This window comes from Callithrix jacchus, chromosome 9, assembly GCF_049354715.1.
Source record: "Callithrix jacchus isolate 240 chromosome 9, calJac240_pri, whole genome shotgun sequence".
Taxonomy (NCBI): Eukaryota; Metazoa; Chordata; class Mammalia; order Primates; family Cebidae; genus Callithrix; species Callithrix jacchus.
This window is the reverse complement of record NC_133510.1, coordinates 98,315,034-98,332,497: the sequence shown is the minus strand read 5'-3', so window position 1 is coordinate 98,332,497 and position 17,464 is coordinate 98,315,034. Positions and strand designations below refer to the sequence as shown.

The window sequence follows — 17,464 nt, the reverse complement described above, 5'->3', positions numbered from 1 at the left end:
GGAGGCTAAGTTGTATCTAAAACGCACGATTCGGCCCCGCCCCAGCCGGGCGCAGTACCCCCGAGGCGCATCCATTCCAGGGTAGGAAGAGACACGGCTCCAGCCTGGGCCTGGTAACCCGGCACCGTCTGGGAATTCTGGGCTGGCCTGAGATAGAGGCCGGCCACGGCCAGGGCGCCTCAGGCTACACCTGTCAGGCGATGGTGGGCACTAGGCCCCAAAATCGCTGGGGTTCGGTGGTCGGGGCCAACGGGAGCACGTCATCCAATCCTTCGCTCCGGGAACGCCTTGCCTCCTCGCTTTCCGTCTCAACCTTCTCAAACAAAGGCAATCCACACCCACCGCCATTTTTCCCTTACCTCAAAAACCACCTCTTCGTCAAACTCCGGTGTCATCCTTCTCCGCCATGCCACCCGCCTCAGCACGATGGGAAATGAAGGCGGGAGAACAGGCGGCACGGATGCTCCAGCTTCTGCCCGACCCGTGGGTCTAGAAAACTACAATTCCCAACATGCCTCGCCGTTCACGCCCCCTTTTTGAGTTCGCTTATTGGAGCAGACAGTGAGCGTGTGAGTGGGAGAGGCAGGAGCGAGCTGAAGCGCGAGCCCTCCAATTGGAGGAGGCCAGGGCTTTTGTCTGCCTTTTACGGCTGCGACTAGCAGGGGGCGCCCCGAGCAAGGCTGATTTTTGGAGTTCGAATAGGGCACGCGCCAGCGGAGCCGCGGAGAGCACTGCTCGTGCCCGCGTCTGGCCTTCCGCCTGTAGCTCGGCTGGGCGGCGCTCGTGCTCGCCCGCCCGCCCGCCCCCGGCGGCTCGCGCCCGGGAGCGCCTCAGGGTCCCTGAAGCCTGCCGCATCCTTTGTGCGGCGCGCAGGCTGCGCCACTGGGCGGCGGGAGGGAATGTGGGCGCTGCGGGGGCTTTTCTCTTCTGCTCGAACTGTGGGAACAATGGACTGAAAGGGGAACATGGATTGAGGGGCGCGAGCGGGGAAGCGAGTCGCACCCGGGAATCATGACTTCTGCCGCCGGTAAGTGACGGCGCTCGCGCTGCCACTGGAAAGTTTGGCGCGCGCTGCTAGGCTTGGGCTCGCGAGCAACTTTCTCCGCCGGGTAGACGAGTTGTGTGCCCCGTACCTTCGCCGAGCTCCTCTGCAAGTGCGGAGCTAATGGGGTTCGCTGCGGGATTTCTCGTGTCTTCCTGCCCAAAGGGGCTGTTGGAAACCCGGGATCTCTCGGGACCTGAGAGTCTCTCCCAAGAGAGACTCTGCTGGGGGCTCAGCACCAGGTGAAACGCGTTGTGTAAAGGGCGTTCTCTCATCTCTCCAGCAATGCGAGGACTTCACCTTTGCGTGTGAAAATAGAGTCCCATGTTAAGAAATTAGTTATTCTAGGCAAAGGCAGTGTTCTCAGAGTGTTCATCTTGGCCATTAAGTGAGCCACTTTCAACCTGCTGGTAAACCTTTACCCAGATTAAAGAGGTGTAGATGTTGTTCTGTCCTGGTGGTTTTACCTCTATTACCTGAGAAGCAGAGGAGTTGAGATTGTTGATAGTATTTTTTTTTCCTCCTCTGCACCAAATTAAGGATTTTTTGTTTGTTTGTTTCTACCTGATTAGGGTAAACAAAGCCTTATTTGCCTCCCATAGTTCTTTCCCCTTTATCCAAATGACAAAACCTCTATCTTTGTGTGGATTTTCAGCAATTCTAGACGTTGTGTTTCTGAACATTCTTAAGGAACAACTTATATTTTACAAAATAATTACCAAAGTGGTGTTAAATTCACTTTATAAGTACATAGGTTAATTTTTAAACCAGAACTTATGTATTAAGTAGAGTGTTATGGATTCTTTTACGTTTTTGTCCACGTTGAAACAAGCTTTCATTAGAAATTTTACAGTGAAATAGTTTAAAGCTTCCTCTCAAAGTTACTTCTAGAATCAGCACTTAAGTATCCGATTAAATTTTCATTGCTTTTCTTGGCATTTGTTTAAAATTCCTGCAACTTGAAACTGTCAAACAGCACTCAAATGTTCTGATTTGTCTTATTTCTAAAGCCTAGAGATATTGTAGTGTTGCATTGCTACCTGTGATCAGATTACAAATAACTAAACAAGGAGTTAGCCAATAGGAAAAGAAAGCAAGAAGTAGGTGTTGTGTGGGTCTTTCCTTTTTGATGTTATATGCACTTACATGAGATATCTTTATAAACTCTCTTTTCTTTACCAAAAGGAGGCTTTATACTTACATAAGGTAAATTATTTCCATTCTAAATTTCTATGCCTTACCTTCGTTCAAGAAAATGATTTAAATTAAAAGTGGATGGAAATTTTAAAATCCTTCGAGCCAGTTTTAATTCTTTCCTTTTTGGAGGTGTCAAATGTATTTAAAGTAACCACATTTTATATGTACTGGTTTCAATTCCAGTCCTAACAGTTTATAAGGAACAGGCACAGAAGCATATAATTTGACATTTATGTAAACCCAGTTTCTAGAGCCCAGACGGAAGTTCATGATTCTTTCATTTGAATTATCCTAACATAATGCGAGCTATTTTTGTATTTTATCAACTTTACAATTAAATAAATCCACAGAGATTTTTGTGGTGTTTAAAGTGGGACACTTCCTGTGCCTAGCTGAGTTGGTTGGTTTTTAGCATGGCTGGCTGAGAAGCATTAACTACTTTTTTGCTCATCCATCTGTTGGATTTATCATAATTCTTTCTGGTGTCTAGATGGAGAATATGGAAGAGAACTGGGGTTTTATTTCCACTCATTCTTATAAAATTATGTATACATAGTTCTTACAAGCTGATTATGGTGCTTTTTTTGGGAACAGTAGTCAAATTCATTAAAACTTTGTAGGAAGGTTATTTGAAGTTAGGGAAGGGGATTTTTGTTTTTCAGTGTAATCTGTGGTATTTGGAAGGGTTGATTTAATTTAAGAAAATGAGAGGAATGATGTAGAACATCTAGGTTATATGTATCCTGTATACATATAACAAGCTTGCTTTGTTCTTCTGCATCTGTAAAAGAATCTGCCCTTAGTGGAGATTTTAGAATTATTTTAAGCTGTATATCAAAAAGGAGAGGCTGGGCACTGTGGTTCATGCCTGTAATCCTAGCACTTTGGGAGGCTGACGTGGGCAAGTCAGGGGTTCGAGACCAGCTGGCCAACATGGCAAAACCCTGGCTCTACTAAAAATACAAAAATTAGCTGGGTGTGGTGGCATGCGCCTGTAGTCCCAGCTACTCGGGAGACTGAGAGGAAAATCGTTTGAGCCCGTGAGGCGGAGGTTGTGGTGAGCGGAGATCGCACCACTGCACTCCAGTCTGGGTGACAGAGCAGGACTCCGTCTCAAAAAAAAAAAAAAAAAGAAAAAGAAAAAGGCTGGGTGTGGTGACTCACACTTGTGTTTCCAGCACTTTAGGAGGCCAAGGCGGGTGGATCATGAGGTCAAGAGATTGAGGCCTTCCTGGCCAACATGGTGAAACCTCATCTCTACTAAAAATACAAAAATTAGCTGGGCTTGGTGGCACATGCCTGCAGTCCCAGCTACTCAGGAGGCTGAGGCAGGAGAATCACTTGAACCCAGGAGGCGGAGGTTACAGTCGGCTGATACCTCGACACTGCACTCCAACCTGGTGACAGAGTGACACTCCATCTCAGGAAAAAAAAAAGAGAAGAAAAAAGAAGAGAGAATTATAGATGTGTCTTTTTGAACATGTGCAGGTCACTGTCTCATTGTCTGTGCTTTGCATTTTGGCTGGTCCAGTAGCCAGAGAGTGTACACATGAACCACAGCCATCTGTGTGTAACAGATGACGAGTATGTTTGTAATAGTAAAATGGTACTAGTGCTTTACTTTCTTACCTTATATTTCCCTGGAGCCAAACAGCTGTGTAAATAAAAGATTTGCTGCTTTGCTCTAAGAAGCGTTGGGTCTGACTGTTGATACATTATTAAGATCCAAAGGTGCTAGATTCGTTGCCAAACATCATGCACTTATTTCAAGTTTGACATTGGAGCAGACCATAATATAATTGCTTATTATTTTTTGAGTTGTGTTTCTTCCAAAATAGAGCCATGAAAAAAAAAAATAATGAAAGATTTCAAATATTGCTATACCATGACTTAGTTGAACACTTGTTCTTATTAATAATTAAGGAATTATTCAATAATCCTATTGAAGTTGATTCCTGCTAACTTTCCAAAATATTATTCTACATTAAAATAGATGTAAATTTTTTTGTATGTGATTATTTTTAAAGAAGGAATTTTTCTGTTTTGGAGACATATTTAAAAGTATGTTTGCTAGCGTGGTGGCTCACACCTGTAATCCCAGTACTTTGGGAGGCCGAGGCGGGTGGATCACGAGATCAGGAGTTCGAGACCAGCCTGGCCAAGATGGTGAAACACCATCTCTACTGAAAATACAAAAAATAGCGGGGCATGGTGGCAGGCGACTGTAATCCCAGCTACTTGGGAGGCTGAGGCAGGAGAACTGCTTGAACCTGGGAAGCTGAGGTTGCGGTGAGCTGGGCTCATGCCTTTGCACTCCAGCCTGGGCGATAAAGTGAGAGAGACTTCGTCTCAGAAGAAAAAAGAAAAAAGACAAACAAAAAATACGAGTATGTGTATGTGGCATTATTCCCAGGCCCTGTTTTTAGCACTGGAATACATCAGTGAATGAGACATAGTGCTTGTCCTTCTGGGGCTTGCGTCCTGTGCTAAAGAGAGACAAAGGTGCAATGAAAAAACATCAATGCAGGATAACAAGACCACAGCACATCAAGGTTCTCCTGAGATGAGTATCTCAGAAGTTATCATTCTCAGATTCCTATTGGCTTTAAAGGCCTGTTCGACTCCCCCATTTATAAGAAAGGAAAGTGAGGCAGCCAGGTCTGCACAAGGCCCACAATTAGGTTAGCCAGCTCCCTGAGTTATGTCTTTGACTTCCTCCAATACACAGTTAACTAACAGTGGTAAGCCCAAGTTTGTGGTTATTAATTGAATTCAGTGAATATGCATTGAGGGCTTTATATACGTAATAGTGCTTTGCTATATTTATTGGGAATCAACTCCAGTTCATATGTAGTTAATTGAATTTCTATGACACTAGAACAGGAATTTTTATCTCTTGGGAGCAGATTTGTATACAAAACACATTTTTTAAAAAGAGTAAAACTGGTACCAGAGATTTTTAAAAAATGATATTTAAATGACCCTGAAGCTTCTGACAAGATTCTAAGATTCAGAAAGTAAGAGATTAATTTGATGAGATGAAGTTTTTTTCCCACTGTGGTAAAATGACATGTAAAATAAATTTACCATCTTACTCATTTTTAAGTATGTAGTTCAGAGGTGTTAAGTATGTTCACGTTGTACAGCCAACCTCAAGAACTTTTCATTTTACAAAGCTAATATTTATTTTTCATAGAGATGAGGTCTCACTGTGTTGCCCAGGCTGGTCTCCAATTCCTGAGCTCAAGCAGTCCTCTCATCTTGGCCTCCCAAGGTGCTGGGATTACAGGCATGAGCCACTGTGTCAGGCTGCCAAAACTAATTTAAAAAAATTCTTTTAAAAATCCCAGAGGTAGGATGTTTTGAGATTGGTTACAGAAATGAAATCAACTTGACAGTCTGTCAGTTTTTATTGAGTAAGATGGGCAGTCGGGAAGAGGCCTAAGGCATTCATCCTTTCTCTTAAGACTTGACTTAATAAATGGAGGGTTAATTTGATAGACGTTTACAGCAAGCTTTATCACCTCTAGGCTTTGAAGGGTTTTACAGTTATTTTCTGCCTAAAAAACTGATACAAAACTAACTATGCTTATCTAACAGATAACTGAAATTATGTAGTATAGGAATTTGTATTATTTTGAAAATATTTTTTTAATTGATGATGACATTACACCTAGAAATTGAGTGAGAAAACGTGTATCATCATATAATTTTTACCGCACACATAGAAGGAGAGATTTAGGGCATTCTTCCTTGGTGGGTAAAAGGAAGTAGAGCACCCTACTCTTTCTTTTTGAAAAAAACTCAGTTCCATGTAATAGCTTCCCAAGTTCATGACTGATTTCCTTTGTTCAAAAGGAAGTCATCACCAAATGAAATATTAGAGCCCCTGTATTTTCAAGTAATTAAACAATGTCCAGCAGTCCTTTGCAGCAGATATTTTGAAAAGTTTTTTCAGCAAATTAAGTTTTTATTAAGTTTTTATTTTATCCTGTCAAAGGAACAAATATAAACATAAAAGATAAAATATTTTTTATCTCACATCTCCTTGGGTAAATATGGTCTATAACATGACAGTGGAGATGGAAGAACGTAAAGGAACTTACAGATATACAGGCTTTATTTATCTTTTCATTTTATAGGTCTTTTGTATGAAGCTTTTACTAGGTTCCTATAGTACAGGAGCAGATCTGTACTGATACAGCATGTATAATAGGTATTAAATGTCTAGGAATAAATACTACACTAGAAATTGTGGTTATTTTTTTAAATATATCAGAACAGTGGTTATTAATGAAGGATAAACAACATAATCACCTATGGAACTTAAAAGATATACAGATGTTCAGGATCTATCCCCAGAAACTCAGATTAATTTACTTTTGGGTAGGGCCTAGAGATGTGACTTTTAAAAAAATACAGCTCCGTGAAGGAATATAATGAAAATTCCAATCAATAACTCTTGCAGAAAAAAACTAGCTTTATTTTGAGCCTTAAATAATACCAAAGAATTAATTTTCAGTTTTTAAGTTGGAAACTTTCCGATCTCTGTCTTCCTTTTTTAAGATTGTTTTGGGGTTCTATTGAGGTAGACAGATCATTGATAAAAGGCGTTTATGCAACTCTATTATATTATCCTTGAGGTAGAAGACTGCTACTGCTTGTTCATATGAGAAGTTTAAAGAGTTGTATCCCACATCTAACTTAGGCAAATTCAACTCTCAGCACTTGGCAGATGAACTGAAGAACTACTATATGGGTCCCAGACTGAAGTCAGTTACTTCATTTAGTGTCAATGAAAGATATGGTAGTGAGTTCCAAAGTTGGAGAAAAACACTGTATTGGATTTATTTAAAACTGTACAATAGACCCGAAGCTGTATATGGAATTGAAGGATAATTTAAATAATTTTCAGGAGTAATATTGATACTATATGATGTAACATACTCTGCTTAGTAAAATGCAAATTCATATTGTTAAAAGTAAAAAATGTTACCAAATGTAATCATGTATTATCTTGTCCTTTGGTTACTTTGACATCAAATTATTATTTTTTTCCTTTCTAGAGATTAAGAAGCCACCAGTGGCCCCCAAGCCCAGGTTTGTTGTGGCAAATAATAAGCCAGCTCCACCTCCTATTGCACCTAAACCTGACATTGTGCTTTCTAGTACTCCACAGTCAACAAGGAAAATGAAACCAGCAATAGCCCCAAAACCAAAAGTCCTGAAGAGCTCGCCTGTTCGAGACATTGGACAGTCGCCATCAAGGAAAATCATGGTGAACCTGGAAGGGCATAAACAGGAATTAACTGAAAGCATTGACACTTTAAATTGTAAATATGAAGGTGATCAGAGCAGCGATTATATTTTACCAATGTGTTCCTGCAGTTCTGAATGTATCCATAAGCTTGGCCATAAAGAGAATGTGTGTGTAAAGCAGCTTGTTTTAGAGCCCCTGGAAATGAATGAAAATTTAGAAAACAGTAAAATTGATGAGTCTTTGACCATAAAAACTAGGAGTAAATGTGATTCCTGTGGTGAAAAGGCCAAGAACCATGGTGGGGTCATTTTAAAGGCAAGCATCATAGAAGAGAAGCTCAAAGATGCCTTAATACACCGAATGCCACCTTTTATTTCCTCACAGAAGCACAGGCCCATAGACAACCCAGAAATGAATGGTGACTGTAATTCAAACGAACAATTCAGACTTGAATTTGCAGATTTGTCACCTTCCCCATCCAGCTTTGAAAAAGTTCCTGATCATCACAGTTGCCACTTACAGCTTCCTAGTGATGAATTTGAAAATTTTGAAACTTCCCAGGATGATAGTGAAAAAAGCAATAATTGCTTTCAGTCGTCTGAACTAGGGGCTCTGGAAAATGGGAAAAGGAGTACTTTTATATCTTCAGATGGAGTTAGTAAGACATCAGAAGTCAAAGAACTTGGTCCCTTAGAAATTCATTTAGTACCATATATCCCCAAATTTCCAACTCCCAAGCCCAGAAAGACACGAACTGCTCGTCTATTACGCCAAAAGTACGTAGATACTCCTAGTGAAAGCACTGAGGAACCAGGGAATTCAGACAGTAGCTCTTCCTGTCTTACTGAAAATAGTTTGAAAATCAGTAAAATCAGTGTTCTTCATCAGAATGTTTTGTGTAAGCAGGAACAGGTAAATAAAGTGAAACTAGGAAATAGAAGTGAATTGAATGTGGAATCTAACAGTGACACACAGGACTTAGTGAATTCACAAAAAGCCATGTGTCATGAAACATCTTCCTTTGAAAAAATAGTACCTTCTTTTGATACAGACTCTAATTTGAGTTCTGATAGCACAACTGTAGATGGTTCTAGTACGTCACTTGCTGTGGACAAAGGGACCAGTTTTATAAGATGTAGTACTCTATCTATGAGCCTGCCTAAGCAGCTCAAATTAACTTGCAATGAACAGTTGCAATCTGGGAGAAACCTGGGAGTTTCTGCCCCTCAAATGCAAAAGGAATCTGTTATAAAAGAGGAAAGTTCCCTACGAATTATCCCCAAAAAACCTCAGAGACACAGCTTGCCCGCTACAGGAGTGCTTAAAAAGGCTGCCTCCGAGGAGCTTGTGGAAAAAAGTTCTTATCCTTCCATTGAAGAAAAAAGTTCAGAGAAGGTTCTAGAAAGAAATCACCTTCAGCATTTGTGTGCCCAAAACCGTGGTGTGTCATCCTCCTTTGATATGCCTAAGCGGGCTTCAGAAAAACCAGTGTGGAAATTGCCTCATCCTATTTTACCCTTTTCAGGGAACCCAGAATCCTTAAAGTCTGTCACCATATCCTCAAACAGTGAGCCTTCAACAGCCCTAACCAAGCCCAGAGCAAAATCGTTATCTGCCGTGGATGTGGAAAAGTGCACTAAGCCTTGCAAAGACTCTACAAAGAAAAACTCTTTTAAAAAGTTGCTCAACATGAAACTGTCCATTTGCTTCATGAAGAGTGACTTTCAGAAATTTTGGTTCAAAAGTAGCCAACTCGGAGACACCACCACAGGCCCCCTCTCTGGTGGGGAGCAGAAGGGGATTGAAAGTGATTGGCACGGCTTGTTGGTAGGCGAGGAGAAGAGAAGTAAACCCACAAAGGCGTATTCTACAGATAACTATATCCTGGAATCTCAAAAGAAGAGGAAGAAGTCTCGAGGCCAGACCAGTGCGGCTAATGGCCTGAGAGCTGAGTCTTTGGATGACCAGATGCTCTCCCGGGAGTCATCATCTCAGGCACCTTGCAAATCTGTTACAAGCCTCTGTGCACCAGAGTATGAAAATATACGCCATTATGAGGAAATACCAGAGTATGAGAACTTGCCGTTTATTATGGCTATAGGGAAAACTCCAGAGTTGGAATGGCAGAATGCCAGCAGCATGGAGGACACTGATGCAAATGTATATGAGGTAGAAGAGCCCTATGAAGCTCCAGATGGTCAGCTGCAACTTGGACTCAGACATCAGCATTCCAGGTAACAGGTGCCAGACAGACACTTTTGCATGCATTATTGCAATTAACCTTCAACAGCCTGGTTGGTTAGGAATGCATGGGTGAAAAACACATGGTAAGGGAATTGTTTAGAAAATGTATATTAAATTATTCTCAAGTGCAGCCTTCTTTTAGCATACAGTTGGAATGGGTATTTGCAATACATGCCTGAAGTAGTTAATTTATTTTAGTAGCCAATTCAAAGAATTTGAACCAGTGGCAACGTAGGTGCTACAAGAAAGGCATGGAACAGAGAGGTCCTGGGCCTCTAGGCACAAGCTCAAAAGTCACAGCAGGAAACATGGGGCAGGAAATTAGCCAATTTAGTGACATTTATTTGCTAGGTGTAAGAAATCTGAAGTTACTGAAATGCAGGCATTTACGTATGGTGCCTTTGTCAGGTGAAACTTCCAAATTTTTAGAAGTTGCCACTCTTTGAAGATTGGTTATTTTACCTGTTGATGGCTAATTGCTGACCTCAAGTGGATATAGGAAAAATGTAGGAAACACATAACTATTCTTTCTTACTTTCTAAAAAATTTAATTTTTAAAATCTATTTTTATTTTTTGATGGGGTCTCGCTCTGTCACCCAGGCTGGAGTGCAGTGATGTGATCATAGCTCATTGCAGTCTCAACCTCCCAGGCTTAAGCAGTCTTCCTATCTTAGCCTCCTTGAGTAGCTGGAACTACAGATGCATGCCACCACACCTGGCCAATTTTTGTGTTTTTTGTAGAGACGGGGTTTTGCCATCATGCCCAGGCTGGGCACGATGCTCCTGCCTTTGCTTCCCAAAGTGTTGGGATTACAGGTGTGAATCACTGCACTTGGCCTATTTCTCACTTTCATATGTGCTCTTCCTACCTGTGGATTACCTACTCCATCCCTCTTATTAAAATCTTGTCCATCCTTGATGATCCAACTCCTCAGGAGTTTTTGGTTTCACAAAGCTCATATAATTACCTGGTCAGAAGTGTTTACTTCCTATTCTGACCATCCGGTTATGCTGTGATATGCTTTAATTATTGGCATGTCTAATGCTCTCTATTTTGCTTTAAGCTCCATGAAGAATTCTACTCATCTTTTTGTCCTGAATAAAGCCAAGCAAGAGACCAAGTAGATAATAAGTAGATGTTGATTGGGTCTAAGAGAGAATGAATGAAAATAGGTAAAGGAAGCAATCACTGCAGCTGCTTCCTTCTCTCTCCATAGTCACATAGGCAGCTTGTCCGTTGTATTTCCAGTGTTTGTTTGTGTTTAACAAAAAAGCACACAGATCTTTTTGGAAATCTTTAGATTATTCTTAGGCCACTGACTTCAGGTCTTTGAAATTCAGGTCGTAAAATGTGACTTTTGTAGAAAATAGCTGGCACATAGTGGGGTGTATTAGTCCGTTCTCATGCTGCTAATAAAAACATACCCAAGACTGGTTAATTTATAAAGGAAAGAAGTTTAATTGACTCACAGTTCAGCATGGCCGGGGCAGAGGCAGGGCTCAGGAAACTTACAATCATGGCAGAAGGGGAAGCAAACACGTCCTTCTTCACATGGGGGCAGCAAGGAGAAGTGCAGAGCTAAGGGCGAAAAGCCCCTTATAGAACCATTAGATCTCGTGAGAACTCACTATCATGAGAAAAGCAACTTGGGGGAAATTGCTCCCATGATCCAATTACCTCCCACCAGGTCCCTCCCATGACACGTGGAGATTGTAGGGACTACAGTTCAAGATGAGATTTGGGTGGGGACACAGCCAAACTATATCACAGGGGCTCCAGAGAAAAGCATTGTTGAGTGAATTGAATAAGTAAAATCGTCCCGCAAGTCAGTGTACTAGTAAATTATTTAAAGTTCCTGGCTGGGTGCGGTGACTCACGCCTGTAATCCCAGCACTTTGGGAGGCCAGGGCCAGCGGATCACAAGGTCAAGAGATGGAGACCATCCTGGCCAACATGGTGAAACCACGTCTCTACTAAAAATACAAAAATTAGCTGGGCCTGATGGCACATGCCTATAGTCCCAGCTGCTCGAGAGGCTGAGTCAGGAGAATCACTTGAATCCAGGAGGCAGAGGTTGCAGTGACTGGAGATCTCACCACTGTACTTCAGCCTGGTGACAGAGCAAGACTCCATCTCAAAAAAAAAGTTTCTTTAACTGTGAGATATTCTCATAGTATTTTTCTTTACTTATAGTCTTCTCTGCCCTTCCTCCTTTTGCCTAAAAAAGGCTACTTTCCTCTTTTGCTTAATTTTTCTCACAGCCGACTACATTCTGTTTTCATATATCTGCTTCCTGAACGTTAGTACCTAGGCAGAATTCTGTTCCTTGGCATAAATATTTCTTTCTCTTTTTTCTTTTCTTTCTTTTTCTCTTTGGAGACAGGGTCTCACTCTGTCTCCCAGGCTGGAGTACAGAGGTACAGTCAAGGCTTACTGCAGCCTGGAACTCCTGGGCTCAAGTGATACCCCATGCTTCAGCCTCCCAAGTAGCTGGGACCATGGGTGTATACCACCACACCCAGCTAATTTTTAATTTTAATTTTTTGTAGAGATGGGATCTCCCTGTGTTTCCCAGGTTGGTGTTGAACTCCTGGGATCAAATCATCCTCCCAACTAAGCCTCCCAAAGTGCTGGGATTACAAGCACGAGCCATTACTCCTGGTTCTTGACATAAATATTTCAAATTATCTGTTTTAAGGATTGCTCTTTGTGGAACCATTTTATTGGTACTATCTTTTTTTTTTTTTTTTTAACATGCTCTTGCATATTGTTTGTGTGTGTAGTAAGTTTAGTTGGCTTCTTCACAATATACTACTATCCTTGCCTAAGATAAATTTTCTTCTTTTTTTAATCACTTTCTTTGTGAATGAGTACAATTTTGTCTTGAAATTGGAGGTTTGGCCATTGGGGTGTGTTTTCTATTAGCCATCAAGTTTAAATCCTAAGAGTTTACCATTATCTCTGCCAATTCTGGAACTTGTTTTTTATCTGGTATGCTTCTTAGGTCATTAAGGCCCTGCTGCTCAATGTGACGAAGCTGGTGAGAAGGGGTTAATGTACACAGCCAGCCAGTGTTGCTGGACAGCATTCATAAGGAGATTTCTTTCTGGAGGCCACAGGAAACCAAGGGCGGCTTTGGACAGGTTACAGGCTGTCAAGTAGGGCAGCCTGGTGAAGGCTCGGTGAGCTCTGCTTTTGAATTTCGCTTTCCAAGGAGACTTTTGTTTAGGCCTGGAGTAGGGAGCCTGCAACAGGCTTGAGACTACTAAAATGTGCCAGCAGAATCAAAAGCCCTGAGTCATAGGGTCAGAATCACAGTAGTGCCTGGGAGGTTGTTCCTCTTGTAAACAACATTGAATAGAGGAGAAGGGACATTCAAGCCTTCCTGAGGAGGACACCTTGACACTCTGAGATAAAATAAATGAACAGCAAGACATACATTTCAGGCGAGCTGAGAGGATCCTGTTTGGTAGTCTGTTGAAAATACAGACCTGTGCCTTAGAATAATTAAATCAAAATCCAGTACGCTGGCTGGGGTTCTAAAATGGTAAGAAAAAATGCACATGAACTCTGCTTAGGATTTTTCTGCTGGGATCATCAGAAGGGTGTCTTAGTTTTTCAACCTTCAGGGAAGAAAGTCTGGGTCAGGGCTCTAATTCACTGAATCATGAATTTTACAGAGTCTATACATGTGACCAACCAAATTCTGGTTAGTAAACAGACTTTTGAGAAGCTTGGATATAGTCCACATGGTTGCTTTCTTTAGAATATAGATGTTTCATAAATCTAGTGCTTACCATTTACATTTTTTTTTGAGACAGGGTCTTAATCAGTTGCCCAGGCTGGAGTGTAGTGGCGCCATCCCTGCTCACTGCATCCTTGACCTCCTGGGGTTAAGTGATCCTCCCATGGAACCACAGGCATGTGCCACCATGCCCATCTAATTTTTGTATTTTGTAGAGATGGGTTTTCACCTTGGCACACAGGCTGGTCTCAAACTCCTGAGCTCAAGAGATCCTGTTTCAGCCTCCCAAAGTTTTGGAATTATAGGCATTAGCCACCATGCCTGGTGAACATTTACAAATTTATAACAACATGTTTACAATTTATCAGGAAGTAATTGTAGGCAGTTCCCAATTCCTAATAGGATTGTATTGGAAAAGTTCATGATAATTTGGAGCTCAGAGTGTATTTCCTAAAGAAACAGTTTTGAAATGGTGGTGAAGTCCCCAGTTTAGCCCCCAGGTTATATTAATCATTACTGTCCTAGCTTCCCCTCCACTCCTCTCTCTAACCTAGCCCAAGGGAGGTGAATTTTCTCTCTGGCTGTGTTTGTGTGTGTGCGTGCACGTGCGCATGTGTGCCCCTGTGATGGTGGTAGCCAGGGTGAGGTTAAGCACCTGGGATCTCAGAGGAGGAAATCTACAAGGTCTGAGGCCCCAGGGTTTGTGGAAGGGATGAGATGACTAAGGAAGAATGAGGAAACTAGAGGCTGGGTGAGCTGTGAGGAAGACTGAAAGTCATCAGGAGTGATAAGAAGGGTGGGGTAGAGGCTAGGAATTCATAGGCAGTGAGTTTCTTTACCTCTTTCTCTCTCTCTTTTTTTGAGACGGAGTCTCGCTCTGTCACCTAGGCTGGATGCAGTGGCTCAATCTTGGCTCACTGCAACCTCCGCTTCCTGGGTTCAAGCTATTCTCCTGCCTCAGCCTCCCCAGTAGTTCAGACTGCAGGCATGTGCCACCACGCCCGGCTAAAAAAATTTTTTTTTTTTGTATTTTTTAGTAGAGACCGGGTTTCACCGTCTTAGCCTAGAATAGTCTCAATCTCCTGAGCTCATGATCTACCCGCCTTGGCCTCCCCAAGTGCTGGGATTACAGGTGTGAGCCACCATGCCCAGCCCCACTCCTTTTCTCTTTATTCCAATCCCTTCTCTCTTTCCCTCCCCATTTTCCTTTGTAACTGCATCATTCAGCTAATTGAGTTTCTGATGCCTGGCAAAGTGAGTAGAAGAAACTGGAAGAGGAGACTGTATGAGGGTGTGAGGAGTGGCCCTGGGAAACCCCAGAGGAGAAAGGACGAATAGCCAAACCTGAAGATGAAGGAGACTGGAAGGAAAGTTCCCATGGCTGAAGAAACCGTAACTTTAGTTGTTCCAGATAGGTCATCGTTTAGTCTGTTGGTAGTGCGATTGTGAGCCACTCTGGTTTCTGACATTTTGGGGGTATAGTTATGAGACCTCTTCCTTGAAATGTTTCAGATATAATAAACATAAAACAGCCAGCCAGCAAGCAAAGAATCTTTCTATCTCATTAATATTCAGGTGATGGGTACCCATTTACTATTATTTTTAGCTAAAAAGTTTGATGTTCAGAGAGAAGTTTCTAAAATTTGAGCCTTTGAGCCTTTAATAAGGGCTATAGACAAATCAGTGAAATGACAGTGTCCAAATGTTGGAATTTTCCTTTGAAATTGAGGCAGATTTCTTGAATCTATAAAGAAAACTTTCCCTGGAAACATTCCAAGTTTTTCCTGTGTTGTTTCAGTTTGTTCTTATTATAAACACTTCAAAGAAAAAGTATGATAATTGGGTTTTCCTAGGTAACCTAGCCAACCCTCGATTTATTTATTCCACAGATATTGACCATATGTCAAGCATTGTACTTTCAAAGGTGAAAAGGGAAGTACACCCTACTCCCAAGGAACTTCTGCCCAGTGAGGTGACAGAAATTTATAGTGCATGGTTTTACTAATTAGTTGTCTTTGTCTGCGTTGTGCCCTTAATGGGCTACTGAAGAAAGCATCCCCCACATGGCAACACTTGAACCAAGGCTTTAAATGGGCATAATTAGATGTGGTGTTTAGGAGGTTGTTTTTTAATGTTGGTGAGAGCAGTTTTAGTGGTGGTGTTGGAGGAGTCAGATTGCAAACTTGAGGACAGAGAAGAGAGGAAGTGGAATCAGAAATGTGGATTATTGTCCCTTGAAACTTTGCCCAGAGGTCCCTATCATTTGACAGGTTTGGATTTATCTTTTGGTCTTCTTCAAGCACCAGAATTCAAAATAAATTGAACTTCAAAAGAATTTCTTTTAAATGAATCAAAGTATTCCCTCATCTCTGGTGAAGGGAAGTACTAAGTTTTTGTTAGTTTCTCCTCATTTTAAATTTGAGACCAGGCTTGAAGAGCTGCTAAATGACATTAGAAGTCCTGTTATGGGATTTTCATTGTAAATCATGAGACCTCGTCTAGAAGACCTCTCTCTTTGGTTTCATTTACTACCTCATGGTATTGTTGGATTTCAGTGTACGTGTTAGAGTATACATTAACAGCCCAGGAACATTTCCATGTTGTCGTAGCACAGATAAGATTATGCACAGTTAGAGGGTGGGGGTTGGGACTGATAGTCAACAGCAGCCCTTTCCTGTAAGTTATTTTCAGAGGCAGCTCAGGAAATATAAAAAATCTGTATGCCTCCTTAACTTAGTGTTTCTTGTGTTAGAATTGAAGCCACACAGTTCTGGCAAATCTGTTTGTTTGCAATTGCAGCAGAAGCATTGGGTTTTCTTTCTTGGAAATCAAGCTCTTCTCGTTTCCTTTTAATAAGAAATTAGGGGCCAGGTATGGTGGATCATGCCTGTAATCTCAGCACTTTCGGAGGCTGAGGCAAGAGGATTGCTTGAAGCCAGGAGTTCGAGACCAGCCTGGGGAACATGGTGAGACCCTCTCTCTATGACCAAAAAAAAAAAGAAAATTAATTTTTTTTTAAAAAAGGAATTATTTGGAATAAGTATTATGAAGAGTATCAATTAAGTATTAGTAATTAAATTGCAATATTTTGTTCAGCTGTATTACTTTGGTCTCATTTCCTGCCAAAGCAGATAAATATTTTATCATGTATATGCTTTTTTTTTTTTTTTGAAGATGGAGTCTCAGTCTGTCACTCAGGCTGGTATGCAGTGGTGCATTCAGCTCATTGTAACCTCCGCCTCCTAGGCTCAAGAGATTCTCCTGCCTCAGCCCCCTGAGTAGCTAGGATTACAAGCACTGCCATTACACCCAGCTAATTTTTTGTACTTTTAGTAGAGACGGGGTTTCACCATGTTGGTCAGGTCAGTCTTGAACTCCTGACCTCAACTGATCAGCCCGCTTCAGCCTCCCAAAGTGTTGGGATTACAGGTGTGAGCCACTGAGGCCAGCCCATATATATGCTTTTGTGTGGTAGAATGTCACTATACACTTTTAGAGGCATATTTTTGTCAGAGAGAGAAGAAAAAAGTATGGGCTACAAAAATGTATGGAAGAAGAAGAAGAAGATGTGTGTGTGTGTGTGTGTGTGTGTGTGTGTGTGTATGTGTGTGTGTATGTTTGTATATTCTGTCCAGCTTAGTAAAACATTGTTTTGAGATAGCTGAAATTTGTACACTTCGGGAGAATAAAAGGTTGCATTATTATTTTTAGAGCTAACTAGTTTTCCATTGCCATGTTTTCATCAAGTTCTTGAATAATAAAGACCTAAAAATCTTAAATTTAGTCAAGGATATGATTATTTTGTTATTATAAAATTTGAATTAGTTATGTCAGTGGGACAGACATTGCTTTGTAAATGAATTTCTGACCTAGGTTCTAGTGAAATGTCCCCAGTGTAAATCTTTTGGGAATGGCAGAGTGGGGATGGTGACAAGGAGGGCCCACTACATTCTCCTAAGCATTTGTATTTCTTG

At 41.5% G+C, this 17,464-nt stretch overlaps 2 protein-coding genes across 10 annotated transcripts in view; one reads left to right on the top strand and one right to left on the bottom strand.

Moving 5' to 3' along the window:
- The window catches only part of VEZT (vezatin, adherens junctions transmembrane protein), a 79,818-nt gene extending 79,327 nt beyond the window's left edge, over window positions 1-491 (bottom strand). For all 9 annotated transcript variants that reach the window (XM_078337083.1, XM_078337081.1, XM_078337084.1 and 6 more), the window contains exon 1: window positions 360-491. Coding sequence is in view for 4 of the 9 variants with exons in the window: in XM_035257329.3 (XP_035113220.1) it covers window positions 360-395 (36 nt within the window). In the remaining 5 variants the exon portion in view is untranslated. The remainder of the gene's footprint in view (window positions 1-359) is intronic.
- A 369-nt stretch (window positions 492-860) lies between these two features.
- The window catches only part of FGD6 (FYVE, RhoGEF and PH domain containing 6), a 150,696-nt gene continuing 134,092 nt past the window's right edge, over window positions 861-17,464 (top strand). Inside the window, exons 1-2 of the mRNA XM_002752868.6 lie at window positions 861-1,027; window positions 7,306-9,733. Coding sequence (XP_002752914.4) covers window positions 1,012-1,027; window positions 7,306-9,733 — 2,444 coding nt within the window. The 5' untranslated portion in view covers window positions 861-1,011. The remainder of the gene's footprint in view (window positions 1,028-7,305; window positions 9,734-17,464) is intronic.